General features: G+C 48.9%; 1 protein-coding gene across 1 annotated transcript in view; it reads left to right on the top strand.

Moving 5' to 3' along the window:
* LOC119971691 (sodium/hydrogen exchanger 10-like) overlaps positions 1 to 25,491 on the top strand; it is a 730,493-nt gene that overhangs the window by 534,313 nt on the left and 170,689 nt on the right. Inside the window, exon 21 of the mRNA XM_038807592.1 lies at positions 20,330 to 20,428. Coding sequence (XP_038663520.1) covers positions 20,330 to 20,428 — 99 coding nt within the window. The remainder of the gene's footprint in view (positions 1 to 20,329; positions 20,429 to 25,491) is intronic.

Below are 25,491 nucleotides of genomic sequence, written 5' to 3'. Positions count from 1 at the left end.
AGCCACAATGGCTGTCAATTTTCATCTTCTGGCTCCTAGGCAAGTGGAAGGCGATATGTGCAGAACTGGCTGTTATTCCACTTTGTGGCAGATTTAATTAACAAGAAAGAGTAAATATGAATAGCAACACCTTTAGGGGAGAAACTGCTACAAATAGTATTCTACCCTAAATCTCTCCAAAGAGGGGGTTGCAGGTGGGGGGGGGGGGGGGGGGGGGGGGGTAGGATGCGGTGTCCGTGCCCCTGGCCAGCCCCTCCTTCCCTCCCCACCACCACCCAAGTTGGTGAACCTGGATGCGATCAGGACGTCCCGTGCACGTTGGCCCTGGCGCACATGACATGCAGCCTCCAGTGCCTGCTTGGGCCCATGTCCTGCCCATCCTCGCCCTCCCCCAAATCCCCCTCGTCAGTTGAGGCCTGGCCTTCAGCCTCCTCCTCCAGCACATCATCCCTCTTCTGCGCAATGTTATGGAGATCGCAACAAGCTGCCACGATGTGGGCGACCCTCTCAGAATCATACTGGAGTACCCCTCCAGAGCAATCCAGGCATCTGAACCGCATCTTCAGGATGCCAAAGCACTTCTCGCTCACGCCCCTGGTCGCTGAATGGGCGTCATTGCAACAGGTTGCTGCCCGGGCTATGGCCTCCAGATAGGCATCGTCAATCACAACTGCAGTGGGTAACCGGTAATCCCTGTCACCTCGGAGCTAACACCACAGCCGGGCAAGTGGGATGGGAGGATCTCGAACATGTCGTTGAGTGTGCCAGGATGAAGGCGTCGTGCACACTGTCCGGGTATCAGGTGTGCATGCTGCTCATATGACAGTCACATATCAGTTGCATGTTCATCGAGTGGAACCTCTTTTGGTTTGTGTGGAACGGCCTATCATCTATAGGTGCTCATAGGGGGACATGCATCCTGTTGATCACCCCCTGGACCCAGGCTGTCTGCGATGGTGGCGAACCCCTTGCCCGGGTATCTTGGTGGGCTCGGTCCACATTGAAAGGGACGTATTGTGCTAACCGGGCGTATGGGGCCCCCGTGACTGCGCGGATGCATCTATGCGCCGAGCTCTGTGAGATCCCAGACAGGTACCACTCGCCGACTGGAAGGTGTCCGTGCATAGAAGTTCAGGGCAACCGTCACCTTGACAGCCACCTGGAGTGGTGGCCTTCCCCATTCCCTCACGGTGATGTTGTGCCAGGATCTCTCCCTGCTTAGCTGGAGTCTTTGACGGCATGCCTTGTCTGGCAGGTCCTTGAATGACTGGTGGTACTGGTACACGCGAGGCATCATGCGGTGCCTCCTTTGCATCTCCTCTTTCTCGGCCGGCTCTCCATCCTGCACGGCTGCCTCCTGTTCTTCTTGAGCTGGCTTTGCTGCTGCACTATTCGCTGTTGCACTCTCCACTGCTGCAGCTTCATCCTCCTTGAGCAGCTCCAGCTCGTACAGCTGCAGGGCAACCTGGCAGGGCTGCGGTGACTAGGAATAAGGGCACCATTGCTGGTTGAATTCCAATATCCATTGCCTGTGGGGGGGGGGGGGGGGGGGGGTGAAAAGTGACATGTTAACACAGTGCGGATCCCCATGCCCAACCAGGTCCAACAGGGTACACAGTGGCCCCGGTTGACATTCCGGCCCCGCATGTTCCTCTGATTCATGCACCCTGGGCCCCGTGGGTATCAGGTGCCGTGGGGTCCTCTGGCTCTGGTGCCCCTCCATGCTGGCGCAGTCCATGCCAGTAGTACGCTCTGCGGCCCCACCTGGTGCCCCTGCAGGGGGTTACTGAGGGTGTTACCCTTGAGCAGGCTGTATGGTGGCCTGCCAGTGGGTGGCAGCCGGTGGGGGGGTGTTATGGTGGAGGGTAGGGTGGGGGCTGGAGTCCAGGGGTGGGGGTACCCATATGGCCAGTGTCACCCTGCAGAACCAGGGGCCAAGGTGGGCTGCACAACAAAATGGCTGCCCTGCAGGCTGCGGCAATGGCAGTCCATACCTGGCACCGCCTCAGTCTTGTGGGGGGGGGGGGGGTCACACCGGCCACATGGCTACTTCTCCTGTCACCCCCTCACCTCTCCCCGGCCCTGGTAGGTCCCCCCCAAACCCACCCGTATCCGGCTCGGCAACCCACGGTTGCACCTCTCTGTGTCCTACTTCCTCTCTCTCCCTCATGAGCTACACACCAGTTTCACAATTTTTAAATGCACAAATGAACCTCGCCATTGGGAATTTGGCCCTGTCATGCGAGAGTACCTTTAAGAGATGGGTGTTTGTTACTGCAGTGATGTCAGAGAGTGGGTGGAGCTGGGCTGTCTGTCAGCTTTTTACTTTCATTTTAGGCTGTTTGCTGCAGGGTGTGTTTTAGTTTTGATTTCAGAGCTGGATAGCTGCAGTCACAGCCAGAAGGTGTATTAGAGTCTCTCTCTGTAATCTAAAGAATGTAAATCGATCCTTTGGTGATTTAAAACTAATAACTGCTCTTCGTAGTGACTTTCACCTGATGTGCTTCTGCTGAAAAGTTTTTTTTAAAGTCTTCTGGATGTTACAAGGACTGCTTAAGAATTACTTAGTGTTGTATTCTTTGGGGCTTGTATTTGAATTAATGGTTGCTAAGATGTTCACTGTATGTTTTAAAAAGGTTAACTTGACATAGAATAAACATTGTTTTGCTTTAAAAAATACTTTACCATTTCTGCTGTACCACTCCTGTAGAGTGGGCCGTGATGTGACCATCAATTCACTCGGAACACGATTGGAAGTAAACAGTGGTTTTAATAGACTTACAACTGAGCCTGCCTACGACCAGAAGAACTGAGGGCAGGCTCACACGGCTGCAGCACTTTATACTTCCGGTAGTGGAAGGGGCCATGGGCGGAGCCGAGGGTGGAGCCCTGTACAAGCTCCTCATCTCCCCCTGTGGGCAGAGCCGCGCAACGGCTCACAGACAGAGCCCACAAGGACACAATACAATACAGTGTGAATTACATTCACCACAGGCCGTGTGCTACCCAAACCACAATCTAGTAAAAGTTGCGGGTCAGGTGAACTCCATGATACACTTTGGGGTTCTCTAAACCCTGGCTCATAACAGCCCATTGGAGGTGGAGGCCTGGGAGCATACCGAGTCGGGCCCGCTAATGATGTGCCAACGGTGTTCACTGTACGTGCATTCTGGAATGCATTGACACTGCTGTCAAGGTGACGGAGAATTGCGATTTGGCGTGAAATCGGCCCCGCCGCCATTTAGGCGTTGGAACCATTTTCCTGTTTCGGCGTTGGTCGACGGAGAATCCTGCCCAGGATTGTTCAAACTGCAAGAAGCCAAATCATTTTACACACAAGTGTTTGTTTAGGAAGAAGCACAAGAATCTCATGCAGCTGGCCACTGGAGATAAGTCATAGATCATAGAACCATAGAATTTTACAGTGCAGAAGGAGGCCATTCAACCCGTCGTTTCTGCACCGGCCCTTGGAAAGAGCACTTAAGCTTACGCTCCACCCTATCCCCATAGACCCCACACAACCTTTTTGAACACTGAGGGCAATTTAGTATGGGCAATCCACCTAACCTGCAGACACAGGGAGAAAGTGCAAACTTTCGCCCGCGTTTGGAATTGAACCCGGGACCCTGGAGCTGTGAAGCAGCAGTGCTAACCACTGTACCACCATGCCGCCGGTTTAAAAGACTCACTGTACAAATCACTGTACACCATACAATATGTTGGTTCCATAAGGTTTATAGGTGATAAATGGTTTGTGACCGTTCATAGGATGGCAGCAGAATGAAGTTTTACAGTGAGATAGAAACTGGTATGTCCTGCAACATCATGGCCTTCACAGAGCTGTGCAAAGTGACTCAACATAGCGATCAAAAATTGAAGCCATCAAAAGTAAGGTTGAGGCTATATGAAGGCACAAAACAGATGCCAAGAGGACAAATTAATCTCAGAGCCCAATGCAATGGCAAGCATGAAGATCTGAGGAGTTCCTGATCATGGAGGGTAAGCAAAAGCCAGTCATCTCAGATCGAAGGCTGGGCCTGGTAACCTGATACATTGCAAAACAGATTTGAAATATGTCACAGTAAGTTAAACCATTGACCACTGAACAGATCCTAGGGGAGTATAAAGATGTGTTTACAGTGCCTAGATGTCTTCCTGGTGAATATCATCTTGAAGTAGATGCGTGTAACACTAATTCAGTTTCTGCTGAGAGGAGTTCCAGCTGCCCAAGACAGAAAAAACAAGTTTAAAGAACTTGAAAAGAAGGGAGTAATCAAGACCAAGATCACTTCCATGGAGTGAGCGGTCGCACATTTGGTGGCTCCTGCTCAAGGCGGTATTTTTTGGTCTTTTCCCCGTCTGAACAGCAAAGTACCTGGAGAAGGTGTTACTCATCTGGTATGGCTGGTGGATGGAGCCATGAACTAGGAGTGGGGTGAGACAGAAAGAGCTGCTGAAACAGGAGTCTTTCTGGTGTGCCACAGGATAAGATGGCGGAGGGCAAGGGGGCTGATCTGCCTGCCCAGTGGTCAATGAAGCAGCTTGTGGAGTTTTTGAATCCAAAGTTCAGACAGCAGAGAAAGGAGGCCCTGGAAGGTCTGGCCAAAGTGGTGGAGCCGACCAAAGCAGGAATCGAGAGAGTGGAGCAGAGGCTGGAGTCCCAGGGCCAGGAGATCCAGAAATTGAAGGAGGCAGTGGGAGAGCATGAGGAGCAGTTGGCTTTGTTGATGGCCGAGGTAGGGGTGATGTGGGAGACCCAGAAGAGGCTGAAGGAGAAGGTGGAGCATCTGGAGAATCACTTCAGAATATAAAAATCAGAGGATCGTGGGGATGCCTGAAGGCATCGAAGGTGCAGAGACCAGCACATACATGGCCAAAATGTTGGAACTTTTGTCATAGAATTTACAGTGCAGAAGGAGGCCATTCGGCCCATCGAGTCTGCACCGGCTTTTGGAAAGAGCACCCTATCCAAGGTCAACACCTCCACCCTATCCCCATAACCCAGTAACCCCACCCAACACTAAGGGCAATTTTGGACACTAAGGGCAATTTTGGACACTAAGGGCAATTTTGGACACTAAGGGTAATTTATCATGGCCAATCCACCTAACCTGCACATCTTTGGACTGTGGGAGGAAACCGGAGCACCCAGAGGAAACCCACGCAGACACGGGGAGGATGTGCAGACTCCGCACAGACAGTGACCCAAGCCGGAATCGAAACTGGGACCCTGGAGCTGTGAAGTAATTGTGCTATCCACAATGCTACTAGGCTGATTTGTGAAGAAGGGCCTTTGATCGGCCCCAGGAGGTCGACCAAGCACACAGGGGCTGATGAAGAGGCCGCAAGCAGGCTAGCCCTCAAGGGCGATGGTGGTTCGATTACTTTCTGGATAAGGAGAAGATCCTTTGGTGGGCGAGGCAGATGAGGAAGTGCACCTGGGAAGGGAGTGAGCAGCGGGTGTATCAGAACTTGGGTGCAGAACTGGCGAAGAGGAAGGCCGGGTTTAACCGGATCAAGGCTGCCCTCTTTAAGGGGAGGGTGAAGTTTGGGGTGCTGTACCCAGCCCGCCTCTGGGTCACTTTCCAAAAGCGTGAGTATTATTTTGGCAGTCTAGAAGAGGCGATGGAGTTCATGAGGGACAATGGACTGGGAGGAGAATGAGGACATTGAACTTTGGAGGAGTTTATGCGAGTGTTTCTTTGTTTGTTCTCTGAAATGTTCTTCCCTTTGAAATGTTTCGTTTTTTTTGATGCAAGGTTTTTGGAGGGCAGGCCTTTCATGGGGGAACATCAAGGGTGAATGCACCTTTTGCTGCTTTCTGGAGGGTATGGACAAAGGGAGGGGAATTGGGCTGTTGAAGGAGAGGCAGAGGCAGGGCTGTTGAAGGAGAGGCAGAGGCTCCAGGTGAAGTTCGGGTTAGTGTACATGGGGAAGGCAGTGGGGCAGCTACAGATGGCAAGAGGGGCAGCTTTTGAATACATGAGAAGGCGAGTAGGATGCTGGCTCACCAGTTGCGGAAGCAAGAGGTGGCATGGGAGAATGGCAGAGTAAAGGACGAGATGGGAAGGATGATGTTGGTAATATGCATGTGCACATCAATGTGTATAGTTATCAATCGATGTACATAGTTATCGATATGACATCCGACCAGCAGGTGCAGATAGAGATCCACCATGTGACTGGAGAGATTCGGCAGTTGGTAGTTAGTCGTGCTAGAGGACAGTCACATTAGAAGTAGCTCCAGGAGAATTCCCTGAATTCATTTAGTAGTGACTGCTTGTATCAGTTCATTAGTTATCTTTCCACGTGTTGATTTTGTTAATAAATTATCTTACCAGTCGAAGAATTAGATGTTCTGTGTGCATCCGTACTACAGCCATAACACAAAACTTAAATTTTGTTGGCGAAGGTGCTGGCTTCGCGAATTGAAGACTGCATCCCAGGGGTGGTAGGCGAGGATCAAATGGGTTTTGTGAAAGGGAGGCAGCTGTTGGCGAATGTAAGAAGGCTCTTAATGTGATTGTGATGCCTTTGGAGGGGCAGGAGGTAGAGGTGATGGTAGCGATGGACGCAGAGAAGGCGTTTGAATGGGTGCAATGGGAATATCTGTGGGAGGTACTGGGCAGTTTGGGTTCAGGTAGGGGTTTGTGGTTGCTGTATAAGGCACCAGTCACAAGTTTGCGGACGAGCCGTGTGAGATTGGGATATTGTGGCTGCATCGGGGAATGAGGCAGGGCTGACCTCTCTCCCCTTTGCTTTGGCAATGGAGCCGCTGGCAATGGCGCTTAGGGCGCTGAGGAATTGGAGAGGAATTGTGCGGGGCGGGGGGGGGGGGGGGGGGGAGCATAGGATTTCGCTGTACACGAATGGACTGCTGTTATACATTTTAGACCCATTGGGGGAATTATGGGGATTTTCAAGGATTTTGGCCGGTCTCTGGGTACAAGTTGAACATGGAAAAGGTGTTCCCAATTGAGGCTGGCCGGCAGGTGGTGGGGGCGAGTTTTAGACACCTAGGCTTTCAGACCATGTGGCGTTGGTTGCCATTGCACAAGTTGAACTTGACGCGGTTGGTGGAACAGATGAAGGAGGACTTTAAGAGGTGGGATGTGCTGCCATTGTCGCTGGCTGGACGGGTGCACACAGTAAAAATGACGGTGCTGCCAAGGTTTCTGCTTGAGTTTCAGACACTCCCAATCTTTATCCCGAAGGTGTTCTTTAAAAAGGTCAATGGGTGATTTCTGGGTTTGTGTGGGCAGGGAAGACCCCCCGGGTCAGGAGAGCTTTTTTGGAACGTGGACGAGGGGGTCTGGGGGCAGTGGGGGCTGGTGTTACTGAATACTACTGCGCGGCGAACATTGCTATGGTCAGGAAATGGGTAGTAGGGGAGGGGTCGGTGTGGGGGGCTGATGGAGGCGGCTTCTTGCAGGGGAATGAGCTTAAGGGCATTGTTAACAGCACATATGCTGTTCTCACTGGCCAGATACTCCATGAGCCCAGTGATGGTGTTGGCCTTGAGGGGGCAGTGGAGGCAGCATTTGGGACTGGAGGGTGCCTTGGTGTGGGCACCGATTTGTGACAATCATAGGTTTGCACCGGGGGAGGGTGGATGTGATGTTTTGGGAATGGTGGCAGGCAGAGATTGAGCGATTTGGCGATTTGTTTATAGGGGGCAGATTCGTGAAGTTGGAGGGTCTGGAGGAAAAGTATGAGTTGCCCAAGGGAAGTGGTTTTAGGTACCTGCAGATCCTGGATTTCGTTAGGAGAGAGGTGCCGCCTTTTCCTCGGCTACCGCCACTGCAGGATAAGGTACTGTTGAAGGAGGAGATAGGGTAGGGGAAGATGTTCGAGGTCTACAAGGAGCTGATGGATTAGATGGGGGCCCTGGTGGGGGATATAAAGCATAAGTGGGAGGAGGAGCTGAGAGGGGAGGTTGAGGCCGGAATGTCGGCTGCGGCCTCCGGAGGGTGAAGGCATCTTCGTCATGTGCGAGGCTAAGTCTCATCCAGTTTAAGGTAATTCATACAGCACATATGACCTAGCTCGGATGAGTAGGGTTTTTGAGGGGGAGAGGATAGTTGTGGGCGGGGAGGCCTGCAAATCACATCCACACGTTTTGGGCATGTCTGCAGCTGAAGGGGTTCTGGCAGGGGTTTGCGGACATAATGTCCGAGGTGCTGGGGGTGAAGGTTGCCCCGAGTCCAGAGTTAGTGATATTCGGAGTTCAGGGAGCGAGAAAGACCGATGTCTTGGCCTTTGCCTCTCTGATAGCCCAGAGACGGATCCTGCTTGGATGGAGGGACTTGGAGACACCAGAAGCAGGGGTGTGAGTGAGCGACCTGGCGGAATTCCTGAGGCTGCAGAAGGTCAAGTTTCTCCTGAGGGGGTCAGTTGATGGGTTTGCTCAGTGGATTGAGAGGTCAGCAAAGGCGAGAGGGGGGAACATTGAACATAGAAAATATAGCACAGAACAGGCCCTTCGGCCCACGATGTTGTGCCAAACTTTTGACCTAGATTAAGAACAAATCAATCTACACCCCAGCATTCTACCGTATTCCATGTACCTATCCAATAGCCGCTTGAAGGTCCCTAATGTTTCCGACTCAACTACTTCCACAGGCAGTGCATTCCATTCCCCACTACTCTCTGGGTAAAGAACGTACCTCTGACATCCCCCCATATCTTCCACCATTCACCTTAAATTTATGTCCCCTTGTAATGGTTTGTTCCACCTGAGGAAAAAGTCTCTGACTGTCTACTCTATCTATTCCCCTGATCATCTTATAAACCTCTATCAAGTCGCCCCTCATCCTTCTCCGTTCTAATGAGAAAAGGCCTAGCACCCTCAACCTTTCCTTGTAAGACCAACTCTCCATTCCAAGCAACATCCTGGTAAATCTCCTTTGCACCTTTTCCAAAGCTTCCACATCCTTCCTAAAATGAGGTGACCAGAACTGCACACTGTACTCCAAATGTGGCCTTACCAAGGTTTTGTACAGCTGCATCATCACCTCACGGCTCTTAAATTCAATGCCTCTGCTAATGAACGCTAACACACCATAGGCCTTCAGCACAGCTCTATCCACTTGAATGTCAACTTTCAAAGATCTATGATCATAGACCCCAAGATCTCTCTGCTCCTCCACATTGCCAAGAACCCTACCGTTAACCCTGTATTCTGCATTCATATCTGTCCTTCCAAAACGGACAATCACACACTTTTCAGGATTAAACTCCATCTGCCACTTCTCAGCCCAGCTCTGCATCCTATCTATGTCTCTTTGCAGCAGAAAACAGCACTCCTCACTATCCATAACTCCACCAATCTTCATATCATCTGCAAATATACTGACCCACCCTTCAACTCCCTCATCCAAGTCGTTAATGAAAATCACAAACAGCAGAGGACCCAGAAATAATCCCTGCGGTACGCTTCTGGTAACTGGGCTCCAGGCTGAATATTTGCCATCCATCACCACTCTCTGACTTCTATAGGTTAACCAGTTTGTTATCCAACTGGCCAAATTCCCCACTATCCCATGCCTCCTTACTTTCTGCATAAGCCTACCATGGGGAACCTTATCAAATGCCTTACTAAAATCCATGTACACTACATCCACTGCTTTATCTTCATCCACGTGCTTGGTCACCTCCTCAAAGAATTCAATAAGACTTGTGAGGCAAGACCTACCCCTCACAAATCCGTGCTGACTATCCCTAATCAAGCAGTGTCTTTCCAGATGCTCAGAAATCCTATCCCTCAGTACCCTTTCCAATACTTTGCCTACCACCGAAGTAAGACTAACTGCCCTGTAATTTCCAGGGTTATCCCTATTCCCTTTTTTGAACAGGGGCATGACATTCGCCACTCTCCAATCCCCTGGTACCACCCCTGTTGACAATGAGGACGAAAAGATCATTGCCAACGGCTCTGCAATTTCATCTCTTGCTTCCCATAGAATCCTTGGATATATCCTGTCAGGCCCGGGGGACTTGTCTATCCTCAGGTTTTTCAAAATGCCCAACACATCTTCCTTCCTAACAAGTATCTCCTTGAGCTTACCAGTCTGTTTCACACTGTTCTCTCCAACAATATGGCCCCTCTCTTTCGTAAATACTGAAGAAAAGTACTCGTTCAAGATCTCTCCTATCTCTTCAGACTCAATACACAATCTCCCGCGACTGTCCTTGATCGGACCTACCCTCGCTCTAGTCATTCTCATATTTTTCAAATATGTGTAAAAGGCCTTGGGGTTTTCCTTGATCCTACCCGCCAAAGATTTTTCATGCCCTCTCTTAGCTCTCCTAATCCCTTTCTTCAGTTTTCTCCTGGCTATCTTGTATCCCTCCAGCACCCTGTCTGAACCTTGTTTCCTCAGCCTTACAAGACATTCCTCTTAACAAGACATTCAACCTCTCTTGTCAACCATGGTTCCCTCACTCGACCATCTCTTCCCTGCCTGACAGGGACATACATATCAAGGACACGTAGTATCTGTTCCTTGAACATGTTCCACATTTCAATTGTGTCCTTCCCTGACAGCCTATGTTCCCAACTTATGCACTTCAGTTCTTGTCTGACAGCATCGTATTTACCCGTCCCCCAATTGTAAACCTTGCCCTGTTGCACACACCTATCCCTCTCCATTACTAAAGCGAAAGTCACAGAATTGTGGTCACTACCTCCAAAATGCTCCCCCACTAACAAATCTATCACTTGCCCTGGTTCATTACCAGGTACCAAATCCAATATGGCCTCCCCTCTGGTCGGACAATCTACATACTGTGTTAGAAAAGCTTCCTGGACACACTTCACAAACACCACCCCATCCAAACTATTTGATCTAAAGAGTTTCCACTCAATATTTGGGAAGTTGAAGTTACCCATGACTACTACCCTGTGACTTCTGCACCTTTCCAAAATCTGTTTCCCAATCTGTTCCTCCACATCTCAGCTGCTATTGGAGAGCCTATAGAAAACTCTCAACAAGGTGACTGCTCCTTTCCTATTACTTCAACCCATACTATCTCAGTAAGCAGATCCTCCACGAACTGCCTTTCTGCAGCTGTTATACTATCTCTAATTAACAATGCCACCCCCCCCCCCCCCCACCCCCACACCTCTTTTACCACCCTCTCCAATATTATTGAAACATCTATAACCAGGAACCTCCAACAACCATTTCTGCCCCTCTTCTATCCAAGTTTCTGTGATGGCTACCACATCGTAATCCCAAGTACCGATCCATGTCTTAAGTTCACCCACCTTATTCCTGATGCTTCTTGCATTGAAGTATACAAACTTCAACACATCTCCGTGCCTGCAAGTACTCGCCTTTGTTAGTTTTACCTTCCCCACTGCCTCATTACATGCTTTGGCGTCTTGAACATCGGCTACCTTAGTTGCTGGACTACAAATCCAGTTCCCATTCCCCTGCAACCCGTCCTGCTTGTACAGGTATCACCTTCCCTAGAATGCGCTCCAATTATCCAAATACCTGAAGACCTCCCTCCTATGCCATTCCTGCAGCCACGAGTTCAACTGCACTCTCTCCCTATTCCTAGCCTCGCTATCATGTGGCACCGGCAACAAACCAGAGATGACAACTCTGCCTGTCCTAGCTTTTAAATTCCAGCCGAACTCCCTAAACTCGTTTATTACATCCACACCCCTTTTCCTACCTACGTCGTTGGTACCAATGTGCACCACGACTTCTGGCTGCTCACCCTCCCCCTTAAGGATCCTGAAGACATGATCCGAGACGTCATGGACTCTGGCACCTGGGAGGCAACAAACCTTCCGAGAGTCTCGCCCATGCCCACAGAACCGCCTGTCTGTACCTCTAACTATCGAGTGTCCTATAACTAGTGCTCTCCTCATCCCCCCACTTCCCTTCTGAGCCCCAGAGCCGGACCTCGTGCCAGAGACCTGGTCACTGCAGCCTACCCCTGCTAGGTTATCCCCCCCGAACAGTATCCAAAGCGGTATACTTATTGTTGAGAGGAACAACCACAGGGGATCCCTGCACTGACTGCTTTCTCCTCTTCCCACCTCTAACTGTTACCCAGCTACCTTTGTTCTCAGGTATAATTATGCCCCCATAGCTTCTATCTATCACCCCCTCAGCTTCCCGAATGATCCTCAGTTCATCCAGCTCCAGTTCCCTAACACGGTCTGTGAGGAGCTGGAGATGGCTGCGCTTCCTGCAGGTGAAGTCAGCAAGGACACCGGTGGTCTCCCTTACCTCGAACATTCTGCAGGAGGAACATTCCACTGCCCTAACTGCTATCACCTCTACTTAATCTCCCAGTAAAAAAGAAAAAAAAAGTAAATAGCTTACCTGCTCACAGCACTGAGTCTTTTTTTAGGTTAGAGGAGGAGGCAGGGTGGGTTTCCTCACCATTCAAATTTACTGAGTAATACAACCTTCCCAGGTCACCCCACGGCCGACTTCTGGTTTCCTGCTCCGAGAAAGTAAGTTAAAAATCAAAAACTCAGCTTTCCTTCCAGCTCTCCCCTCCAAACATTGCTCCCCTCTCTGCCCGCTCCACTGGAAGAATGAGGCCGAAACCTCGGAGGTAAGTGCCTTTTTAAAGAAAATACAAACCTTCCCAGGTCTCCCCACGGCTGACTTCCGGTTTTCTGCTCCGAGAAAGTAAGTTTAAAAATCAAAAACTCAGCTTACTTTCCAGCTCTCCCCTCCAAAAATCGCTCCCCTCTCTGCCTGCTCCGCTGGGGGAGGGGGGCTAAGGGGGTGAAAACAGGAAGACAGGAGAAGGGGACGATGGTGGGGAGAAGTGGGGGGGGTAATGGTTATTGGTTATTTATGATGGATGATTTTTCTTCTGCTTTGGTTTGTTTTTATGGGGATGTGGTGCCATATGATATTGTTGCTGGATGAGTAATCCAAAGACCCAGGATAATGATCTGGTGACCTGGGTTCAAATCCCACCAAAGGATGTGAAGGAATTTAGACCCAATAAAACATCTGGAATTAAAAGTCTAATGATGACCATGAAATCATCGTCGATTGTTGTAAAAACCCAGCTGGTTCACTAATGTCCTTTAGGGAAGGAAATCTGTAATTCTTACCTGGTCTGGCCTACATTTGACTCCAGATCCACAGCAAATGGCCGAGCAAGTCACTGAGTTGTATTCAACTGATACGAAAACACAAAAAGGTAATGAAACCGGAAACGACAACGGCAAACCCAGCCCTCCTTACTAACATCTGAGGGTTTGTGCCAAAGTTGGGAGAGGTGTCTCACAGACTATTTAGGCAACATCATACTCACAGAATCATACCTGACAGACAAGATCCCAGACACCACTATCACCATTCTGGTGATACAGACCCAGCAGAGATGGCGGCATAGTAGTATACAGTCAGGAGGGAGTTGCCCTGAGAGTCCTCAATATCGACTCTGGACCCCATGAAGTCTTATGGCTTCAAGTTAACATGGGCAAAGAAACCTTCTGCTGATACCATGTACTGGCCAGCATCAGCTGATGAATCAGTACTATTCCACTTGGAGGAAGCACTGAGGGTGGCAAGGGCACAGAATATGCTCTGGGTGAGGGACTTCAATGTTCATCACCAAGAGTAGCTTGCTAGTAGCACCACAGACCGAGCTGGCTGTGTTCTAAAGGACATAGCTGTTAGACTGGGACTGCAGCAGGTGGTGAAGGAACCAACAAGAGGAAAAAACATACCTGACCTCCATCCTCACCAATCTGCCTGCTGCAGATGTATCTGTCCATGACAGTGTCAGTAGAAGTGACCACCGCACAGTCCTTGTGGAGACAAAGTTCAGTCTTCACATTGACGATACCCTCCATTATGTGGCACGACCACCGTGCTAAATGGGATAGACTTCAAACAGATCTAGTAACTTAAGACTGGATATCCATGAGGCGCTGTGGGCCATCAGCAGCAGAATTGTGTTCAACCTTCAGTAAAGAGTGCAGAGAGAGAGATGACAAGACTTCAATAAAGAGGGCAGAGAGAGAGAGGGCAAGACTTCAGTAAAGAACGCGAAAGAGAGAGGGCAAGACTTCAGTAAAGAATGCGGAAGGAGAGAGGGCGAGACTTCAGTAAAGGGCGCGGAGAGAAAGGGCAAGACTTCAGTAAAGAGCGCAGAGAGAGAGAGGACAAGACTTCAATAAGGAGCGTGGAGAGAGAGAGAGGGCAAGACTTCAGTAAAGAACGCGAAAGAGAGAGGGTAAGACTTCAGTAAAGAATGCGGAAAGAGAGAGGGCGAGACTTCAGTAAAGAGCGCGGAGAGAAAGGGCAAGACTTCAGTGAAGAGCGCAGAGAGAGAGAGAGAGGGCGAGACTTCAGTAAAGAGCACGGGGATAGAGGCGAGACTTCAGTAAAGAGCATGGAGAGAGGCGAGACTTCAGTAAAGAGCGCGATCGGGTAAGACAGCTGATTGTTTGTTTCAAAATTGAAAAAAACCCGGTAAAGTGACTGTCATGATGTGCAAACATGCAACCAATGAACACTCAGAATAGGACACAACCAATGGGCAGTCAGGACACTCAGAGGTGGCATCACCACAAGGGGGCATGACATAAACACTATAAAAGGAATGAGGCACTCACACCCTCCCTTTTTCCACAGACAGACATCTAGAGAGTTAGACAGGGTTGATCAGCAGCATCACACAGCACGTGGCTTAGAGCAAGCTGGTACAGTTAGACTGAGTTACTACAGTTAGATTAGCAGAGAGTTGAACTCATTTGAGAACTGTGTTAATAGTTCTATAAACACATTGAACTCATTTCAGAGTCTGGAGCATCCTTTAGTTAAGACTGCATCAAGTAGCAGCCTGTGTTATCCGAAGCAGCATAACACAACAGTGATGTGACACGAAACTGTGACGTGATTGGCTGAAAGACAGACTGGGCTAAATATGAATATCTGGAGTTACTGATTGAAATACTAGTTTGATTTGACTTAGATTACTATTTTTAACTTGATTTGAATTACGATTTTAAAATTTGACTTAAATAACAATTTTGAGTTGATTTAAATTACTATTTTTAAGTTGATTTAAATAACTACTTTAATTTAAATTAAATAACTATTTTTAATTTGTTGTCAGATCAAGAGGGATAAATACTCATTTTTTTTTAATTAAAAAAATCTAATTAAATAGTATACAGGGATTGGATTTAATCTGACACAAAAACATCTTTCTAAAGTTTAATTTCAAAGGTTTAATTGAAAGGAATAATTCATGGCAGGCAGCTCCAAGGTGTGGTCTGCTCCTCTTGCTCAATGTGCCAGGCTGGGGACTGTTCCAGTCCCCAGGTTCAGCATGTGTGCAGGAAGTGTCTCCATTAACAGCTCCTCGAAGCTCGAGTTTCAGAGCTGGAGCAGCGGCTGGAGACACTGTGGAGCATCCGAGAGTCGGAGAGTATCGTGGATAGCACATATAGAGAGGTGGTCACACCACAGGCTCAGACTCCACAGGCAGGAAGGGAATGGGTGACCACCAGACAGAGCAAGAGAGCGAGGCATGTAGTGCAAGAATTTCCTGTGGCCATTCCCCTGCAGAACAGATATACCATTTTTGATACTGTTGAGGGGAATGGCCTCTCAGGGGAAAACAGCAACAGCCAAACTCATGGCACCACGGTTGGTTCTGCTGCAGAGGGGAGGAGTAATAAGTATGACAGTGCAATAGTTATAGGGGATTCAATTGTAAGAGGAATAGGCAGGCGTTTCTGTGGCCGCAAACGAGACTCCAGGATGGTATGTTGCCTCCCTGCTGCTAGGGTCAAGGATGTCTCGGAGTGGGTACAGGGCATTCTGGAGGGGGAGGGTGAACAGCCAGTGGTCGTGATACACACCGGTACAAACGACAGAGGTAAAAAAAAAAGGATGAGGTCCTAAAAGCAGAATACAGGGAGCTAGGAAGGAAGTTAAGAAATTGAACCTCAAAGGTAGTGATCTCAGGATTACTACCAGTGCCATGTGCTAGTCAGAGCAGAAATGACAGGATAAAAAGGATGAATATGTAGCTGAAGAGCTGGTGTCAGGGGGAGGGTTTCAGATTCCTGGGGCATTGGGACCGGTTATGGGGGAGGGGGACCTGTACAAACTGGACGGGTTACACCTGGGCAGGACTGGAACTGATGTCCTAGGGGGGGGTATTTGCTAGAGTGGTTGGGGAGGATTTAAACTAATACGCCAGGGGGTGGGAACCTACGCAAGGGGCCAGAGAAAGAGGGAGCAAGGCCAAAAGCAAAAGGTAGAAAAGTGAACAAGAAAAGTGATAGGTGGAGAAACCAAGGACAAAATTCAAACAGGGCAGTAGAGACAAATATTGGGAACAAGACAAGCATTGTGAAAAAGACAAACTTAAAGGCTCCATGCCTTAATGCACGGAGCATTTGCAATAAAGTTGATGAACTAATCGTGCAGACAGATATAAATGGGTATGATATAATTGTGATTACGGAGACATGGCTGCAGGGTGAACAGGGATGGGAACTGAATGTCCCAGGGTTCTCAGTATTTAGGAAGGACAGGCATAAAAGAAAAGGTGGTGGCGTGGCACTGCTGGTAAAAGAGGGAAGTAACACAATAGTGAGAAAGGATATTAGCTCTGGCAATGTGGAACCTGTATGGGTAGAGTTGAGATTTACCAAGGGACATTAGTGGGTATCATACATAGACCCCCAAACTGCACTGGTGAGGTTGGGAATGGCATTAAACAAGAAATTAGAGATGCATGTAATAAGGGAATATTGGTGATCATGGGTGATTTTAATCTTCACAAAGATTGGGCAAATCAAATTAGCCACAATGCCGTAGAGGAGGAATCCCTGGAGTCTATACAGGATGGTTTTCTTGATCAATATGTGGAGGAACCAACTGGAGAGCAGGCCATCTTAGACTGGATACGGTGTAATGAGAAGAGAATCATTGCCAATCTGGCTGCACAAGACCCCTCGGGGATGAGCGACCATAACATGATAGAATTTTTTATCAAGATGGAGAGTGAAGTAGTTGATTCGGAGACTAGGGTGCTGAATCTTAATAAAGGGAACTATGAGGATATGAGGCGTGAGTTGGCATTGATAGATTGGGGAGAGTTACTTAAAGGGATGACAGTGGATAGACAATGGCAAACATTCAAGGAATGCATGGAGGAACTATAGCAACTGTTCATTCCTGTCTGGCACAAAAGCAAAAGGGGTAAGAGGGCCAATCCATGGCTTGCAGGGGAAATTAGAAATAGTATCCGATCTAAGGAAGAAGCATACAGATTGGCCAAGAAAAAGAATGGGTCTGAGGATTGGGAGCAGTTTAGAAGTCAGCAAAAAAGGACTAAGGGATTGATTAAGAAGGGGAAAGTACAATACAAAATGAAGCTTGCAGGGACCATAAAGACTGACACCAAGTGTTTCTACAGATATGTGAAGAGAAAGAGATTGGTAAAGAGAAATGTAGGCCCACTACAGACAGAAACAGGGGAATGCACAATAAGGCACAAAGAAATGGCTGAGCAATTGAATACATACTTTGGTTTTGTCTTCACAAATGAGGGCATAAATTAGATCTCAGAAATGTTGGAGAATGAAAGGTTTAGTGAAAGGGAAGAACTAAGGGAGATCAACATTAGTAGAGAAATGGTGCTGGGAAAACTGATGGGATTGAAGGCGGATAAATCCCCAGGGCCTGAGAATCTGCATCCCAGAGTGCTTAATGAGGTGGCTCTGGAAATAGTGGATGCATTGGTGGTCATCTTCCGGGATTCTGTAGACTCTGGAACAGTCCCTGCAGATTGGAGTGTAGCTCACGTCACTCCAATATTCAAAAAGAAGGCTAATGGTATGTTGGCCTACATTGCAAGTGGTTTCGAATATAGAAGTAGTGATGTGTTGCTGCAATTGTACATGGCCTTGGTGAGGCCACACTTGGAGTATTGTGTGCAGTTTTAGTCTCCTCTGAGGAAGGATGTTCTTGCTCTCGCGGGAGTGCAGCGAAGGTTTACCAGATTGATTCCGGGGATGGCAGGACTGTCATATGAGGAGAGATTGACTAGGTTGGGATTGTTCTCACTGGAGTTCAGAAGAATGAGGGTGGATCTCATAGAGACTTATAAAATTCTAACAGGACTAGACAGGGTAGATGCAGAGAAGATGTTCCCAATGATGGGTGTGTCCAGAACCAGGGGTCACAGCCTGAGGATTCAGGGTAAACCATTTCGGACAGAGATAAGGAGACATTTCTTCACACAGAGTGGTGAGCCTGTGGAATTCATTACCACAGGAAGTAGTTGATGCTAAAACGTTGAATATATTCAAGAGGCTGCTGGATATAGGACTTGGAGAGAATGGGATCAAAGGCTGTGGGGAGAAAGCAGAATTAGGCTATTGAGTTGGATGATCAGCCATGATTGTGATGAATGGCGGAGCAGGCTCAAAGGGCCAAAAGGCCTCCACCTGCTCCTATCTTCTCTGTATGTATCTATGTAACCACAATCTGCAACCTCATGGCCTGGCATTTCCTCCACTCTACCATTACCACCAACCAAGGGGATCAACCCTGGTTCAATGAAGAGTGCAGGAGTGCATGCCAGGAGCAGCATCAGGCATACCAAAAAATGAGGTGTCGACCTGGTGAGGACTACTTCTGTGCCAAACAGCATAAGCAGCAAGTAATAGACAGCTAAATGATTCCACAACCAACAGATCAGGTCTGAGCTCTGTAATCCTGCCACATCCAGCCGTGAATGGTAGTGGACAATTAAACAACTCACTGGAGGAGGAGACTCCACAAATATCCCCATCCTTAATAATGGGGGAGCTAGCACATTTGTGCAAAAGACAAGTTGAAACATTCGCAATAATATTCAGCTAGTAGTGCCGAGTGGGTAGTCCATGTCGGTCTGCTCCGGAGGTCCCCAGTATCACAGTCGTCAGTGGGAAAGTTTTGGAGATATACAGAGAATTATTAGAGTGGAAGGGGCCCCTATCAGAGAGGTGAAGAGGACATGGGAAGAGGAGCTAGGAGGGGAGCTGGAAACTGAACTGGGAAAAAGCCTTGAAAAGGGTAAATACATCCTCGTCCTGTGCTAGACTTAGCTTGATTCAGTTCAAGGTAATCCACAGGGCCCACATAACGGCAGCTCAAATGAGCAGGTTCTTCGAGGAGGTGGAGGGCAGGTGTGGACGGTGTGGGGGTAACCCGGCCAACCATGTTCGTATGTTTTGGGCATGTCCGAAACTGAGGGAATTCTGGCAGGGATTTACAGATGTTATGTCAGAAGTCCTGGAAGGTAAGGTAACTCCGAGTCCAGAATTGGCAATATTTGGGGTGTCGGAGGATCCAGGGGCAAAGGAGGGGAGGGAGGCCGATATTCTGCCCTTCTCCACCCTGGTGGCCCAGAGACGGATTTTTCTGAGATGGAGGGACTCGGAGCCCTCGAAGTCAGGAGTGTGGGTCAGCGATATGGTAGGGTTTCTCAGTCTGGAGAAAATCAAGTTCGCTCTGAGAGGATCAATACAGGGATTCGCCCGGAGCTGGCAGCTGTTCATCGATTTCTTCAACAGAAATTGAACGTCAGCAGTAATGGGGGAAAGGGAAAAGTTGGGGGGAAGGAAAACAGGAGGCATGATAATGTTAAATAAGGACAGGGAACTTAGTATATGGGTAATTGAGGATTGGGAGAAGTGGGGGATGTGGTTTATTGTTTGTTCTTTTAGGGGGTATTTTGTGCGTCTAACCGCGCGGTTGTTTTAGAAATGTCAACATGTTAAATTGTGAAAATTACAAATGCTTCAAAAAAATATTTTCTAAGAAAAAAAGGATTGACACCAATGTTCTACATTTCTTGGCTTTACATCAGACGACTGTCTGTGCGGAGTCTGCACATCCTCCCCGTGTGTGCGTGGGTTTCCTCCGGGTGCTCCGGTTTCCTCCCACAGTCTAAAAATGTGCAGGTTAGGTGGATTGGCCATGATAAATTGCCCTTAGTGTCCAAAATTGCCCTTAGTGTTGGGTGGGTTACTGGGTTATGGGGATAAGGTGGAGGTGTTGACCTTGGGAAGGGTGCTCTTTCCAAGAGCCAGTGCAGACTCGATGGGCCAAATGACCTCCTTCTGCACTGTAAATTCTATGACTGCTGGGGAAGTTTATGTTATCATGTTCAGAGGCCCACATTACTTGTATGCCATGCTCAAATCCACTTATGACTTTGGAAGTTTGGTGCCTATTAGAACTGATAATGTAGTCTGGATTTATCTCTCATATTGTTATTTTTGATTCATGTTGTTCATTGAAATTTAACTTTAACTATCTTGTTCTAGTACAAAGCAAAGCTACTTTATTTTGATTATGGTGATATCGTTGTGCACCAAGGTGAACAGCCACGAGGAATTCACCTTATTGTATCAGGAATGGTTAGGGTAAGTCTAAACTTAAACAATCATCTGTGATTATAAGAATATTTTCATCTCAATTGAATTGCCAATTTATATCGCTTGCATATCATTTGCCAGTGAACTTGTTTTTCCAATAAAATTTTCCTCAAGGTGAATAATATTGTGTAACAATAACAGTGCATGGGCCGTTTTGTTATTTGATGTTGCGAATCAATAAAAGGAACAACCCATTCACCCTTCCCTTCCCCTATATTGTTCATTGAGTAAGTAGATAGTTCAATGTAGTTGTGAGCCGGGTCTGTGAAGTTGGCTTTGCCCACTATGACATAGAGTGAAAGCTAATTGAAAGCAAAAACTGGGACTTCCAGTGGCGGCCATGGAGGAGTAGGTCGCACATTTGATAGCTCCCGCCTGTGACGGTCTTTTGGACATTTTTCCCCTGTTTTTTTCCCGGATTTTATTGGATAAATTGGTGAAGAGTGAGACAGTGAGGAGAAATTCCCCCTCCGATGTATGGAGAATTGGACTAGAAGTGGCCATGTCAAAAGACCAGGTTCTACAAGGAAGACGCGAGCAGAGCTGGCAACGCGGGAAAGCATGGCAGAGCAGCAGGGCCGTGGGGAGATGGCACAGTGGTCGACGGAGCAGCTGGTGAAGTCTTGAAGATTGCTTCGCCAAGCTTAAGAAGGACCCGATCAAGGCTTCGATTGATCAGGTGGTGCAGAATCCAGGAGGTGGAGAAAAAAGTGTCCGAGCATGAGGAATACATAACCGTGCTGGAGACCAAGGTGCAGATGATGAACGACCGCAAGAAAAGAACATGCTCCAAATTGGGACAATATGGAATTTGTGAGGCGGGTGTTAGGTAAGATCCCAGATTTAGAGTCACATAACTTGATCATGGGGGGAGATTTTAATACAGTCATTGATCCGGAATTGCCGGCCAAAATCCAGGACAGGGAGGGTGCCACCTGCGGCAAAGGAATTGAAGGGGTTTATGGAACAGATGGGGGGAGTAGACCCATGGAGGTTTGCACGGCCAAGGGCGAAGGATTTTTCCTTTTTCTCCCATGTCCACAAGGTATACTCTCGCATCGACTTTTTTGTTCTGAGCAGGGCTCTAATACCGGGGGTGGTGGATACTGAGTACTCGGCAATCACAGTGTCGGATCATGCCCCACATTGGATGGATCTCCGGCTTAGTTTGGAGAGAGGACAAGCCCGCTATGGAGGCTGGATGTGGGGTTTTTAGCAGACTAAGTGATCTGTGGGCGGGTGAACAAGTCCATCCCAAGCTACTTGGAAGCAAATGATACGGGTGAGGTCTCTGCAGCAACTGTTTGGGAAGCTTTGAAGGCAGTGGTCAGAGGGTAAGTAATCTCGATACGGGCCCACAGAGAAAAGGCGGAACAGGCTGAGAGGAATAGGTTAGTTGAGGAGATACTCCAGGTGGACAGGAGATACTTGGAGGCCCCGGATGCGGGGCTACTGGGGGAGCGGTGGAGATTACAGGCGGAGTTTGGGCTGTTGACTTCAGGGAAAGCGGTGGAACAGCTGAGGAAGGCAAGGGGGGGGCGATTTCTGAGTATGGGGAAAAAGCTAGCATAATGTTAGCGCACCAGCTCAGGTAAAGGGAGGCGGCCAGGGAGATAGGGAGAGTAAAGAGTAGAGGTGGGAATACGGTCCTGGACCCACTGGGGGTGAATGAGGTGTTTAAGGACTTTTACAGCAAATTATATGAGTCGGAACCCCCGGCTGGGATGGAGGGGATGAGGCAGTTTTTGGTCAGTTGAGGTTCCCGAGGGTGGATGAGGGTCTGGTGGAAGGGCTGGGAGCCCCAATTGAAACTGAGGAAATAATTGAGGGGCTGGAGGGCATGCAGTTGGGCAAGGCCCCGGGGCCAGATTGCTACCCGGTGGTATTCTATAAGACGTTTTCAGAGATATTGAGCCCACTGCTGGTGAGGACATTTAATGAAGCAAGAGAGAAGGGAGTCCTCCCCCCAACAACGTCGCAGTCCTCGATTTCATTGATCCTGAAACGGGAGAAGGATCAGGAGCAATGCGGGCCATACAGGCCAATTTCTCTACTGAATGTGGACGCCAAAGTGCTGGCTAAGATACTGGCCACAAGGATAGAGGATTGTGTCCTGGGCATGATGGGGGAAGACCAGACGGGATTTGTAAAGGGCAGGCAACTCATGAAAAATGTTCGAAGGCTTTTAAATGTTATTATGATGCCCTCAGAAGGAGGGGAGATGGAGGTGGTGGTAGCGATGGATGCAGAGAAGGCTTTTGATCGGGTGGAGTGGGATTACCTGTGGGTTTGGGTTTGGTGAGGGCTTCATTGACTGGGTGCGGTTGCTCTATCAGGCACCAGTAGCGAGTGTGCGTACGAACTGGCTGAGGTTGGGGTTTTTTAAACTACACCGAGGGATGAGGCAAGGGTGCCCCCTCTCCCCATTACTGTTTGCTCTGGCCATAGAGCCATTGGCCATGGCGTTAAGAGCCTCTAGGAACTGGAAAGGGCTGGTTCGGAGGGGGGGTCGGGGGGGGCGTGGAGCACCGAATTTTGCTTTACGCAGATGACCTGCTCTTGTATATTTAAGACCCGTTGGAGGGGATGGGGGAAGTTACGCGGATCCTCTGGGAATTTGGTAATTTTTCGGGATATAAATTGAACATGGGGAAAAGCGGGATGTTTGCGATCCAGGCAATAGGGCAGGAGAAAAGACTGGGAGAGCTGCCGTTTAGAATGGTAGGAAGGAGCTTTCGATATCTGGGAATCCAGGTGGCCCGGGAATGGGAGGCATTGCACAAGTTAAAGCTATCCCGGCTCGTAGAACAAATAAAAGAGGACTTTAAGAGATGGGACATGCTCCCGCTATCAATGGCGGGGAGGGTACAGACTGTGAAAATAACGGTCCTCCCCAGGTTCCTGTTTGTCTTTCAGTGCCTCCCCATCTTAATCCCGAGGGCCTTTTTCAAGCGGGTTTGTGGGCTTTGTGTGGACGGGTAAAACTCCACGAGTAAGGAAAGTGTTGCTAGAGCATAGTCGGGGGGAGGGTGTGTTGGCGCTGCCGAACTTTTGCAATTACTACTAGACTAATATAGCCATGATTAGAAATTGGGTGGTGGGGGACGGGTCAGTGTGGGAGCGGATGGAGGCAGCGTCATGTACAGACACAAGTTTGGGAGCACTGATAACGGTGCCTCTTCCGTTCTCGCCGGCCCGATACTCCACAAGTCCAGTGGTGGTGGTGACTCTGAGAATCTGGGGGCAGAGGAGGAGAGAGTTTTGTGGTCGGGGTGTGTGAAGATTGTGATGGGGGTGGAAATGTTTATTGTTCCATGTTTATGTCGCTGTTATTATTATTACAAAATCTTGCAAATACCCAAATAAAAATATTTTTTGAAAAAAGAAAGCAAAAGCTGAGCAGAACTGTTCCCACCCACTAAACAAAATAAACAATGGTTGCACAGGTGTTTAAGGGAATTCCAGAGCTTAATGCCTTAGCAGGTGAAGGCACTGCTGCCAATGGTGGAGCAAATAAAATCTTGGATGCTCTCGAGAGTGGAATTAGAGGAGCTTGAATTAGAGTTTGAATTGTTAAGTGTAGGTGAGGGTTTCAGCAGAAGAAGAGCTAAGGCAGTGATAGACATGGATGATGTTACAGAAGTGGAAATGTGGGCCTTGATTTTCCATTTCTGAGACAAAGTGTCGACGCCAATGCAGAATTTGTGGACTTTCACGACAGAAAAACTGGTGCCACATCTGGACCGATTATGTTACTGCTAAGGGACTAGCACCAGCGGCATGTGGAACACCATCGATTCTAATGAGAAACGGTGTCGGATTCACTGGTTTCGCGATTCACACTCTAAGGTTGACAAGCTGCAGCTGCAGATACACACTTCACTCCCCACACACACCATCGCAACAAGATGGCAGTGAGGAGAGCAGATCTGAGGTTTACCGATGCCAAGCTGGAGACCCTCTTGAACGCGGTGGAGGAGCAACGGAAGACTTTGTAGCCAGGCCCGGAAAGGAGGCTGCCAGCCGCTGCCATTCAACGTGCCTGACTGCAAGTGGCAGAGGCCGTGAGCGTCGTGGGCAACATCGTTCGGATGGGCCAACAGTGCCAGTAAAAATTGCACAACCTCCTCAGGGCAGCCAAGGTGAGTATGCAGCACTGTGCCCCTGGCAGTAACCCGTGTAGTGATCCTCGCTTGAGTATGTACAAAAGGGGCTGATGGGAAATGGAAGCACCACCAGGGGGCAGCACGGGGACATATAAGAGTGATGCTGAAGACCCTCCCCCTGAGCCATTGACGCTGACAATCCGCCGCCGGCTTCCATCAATGATGTGGAAGCTCATGCACAGTGGTGCAGGGAGACACTCCCAACAACGGACAAGAGGCTGCAGCAAATTCGGCAGGCGACACGGGAAGATGACACCCTCCAACAAGTCATGCACAACCTTCAGCATGGCTGGCTAAAAGGGCGGTGCCCACAGTTCCAAATCGTCCAAACTGATCTGTCCGTGGTGGATGGCATCATACTGCGGAATGACAGAATCGTCATCCCACTGGCGCTCCAGGCGGACATGCTCTGCAGGATTCATGAGGGGCACCTTGGTGCCGAAAAGTGCAAAAGGAGAGCACGACAATCCGTTTACTGGCCAGGGATAAACCAGGACATAACGAACATGGTTCTCACCTGTGACACGTGTCAAAGGCATCGACCGGCACGATGCAAGGAGCCACTGCAGCAGCATGAGATGGCCACGTCACCCTGGGACAAAGTTGGCATAGACTTGTTCCACGCCATGGGCCGAAGCTATGTTCTGCTCATCGACTACTACTCCAACTTTCCGGAAGTACTGAAACTCCCGGATCTCACAGCGGCGTCAGTCATCAAGGCCTGCAAAGAAACCTTCTCCAGGCATGGCATCCCACGGACGGGCATGTCCGACAATGGTCCTTGCTTTGCCAGCTGGGAATGGATGGAATTCGCCAAGTAGTACAATTTCAAGCATGTGACGTCGAGTCCACACTTTCTGCAATCGAATGGCAGGGTGGAGAAAG

Source organism: Scyliorhinus canicula, chromosome 9, assembly GCF_902713615.1.
Source record: "Scyliorhinus canicula chromosome 9, sScyCan1.1, whole genome shotgun sequence".
Lineage (NCBI taxonomy): Eukaryota > Metazoa > Chordata > Chondrichthyes > Carcharhiniformes > Scyliorhinidae > Scyliorhinus > Scyliorhinus canicula.
The sequence above is the reverse complement of the archived record's forward strand: the minus strand, read 5'-3'. Positions and strand labels throughout refer to the sequence as shown.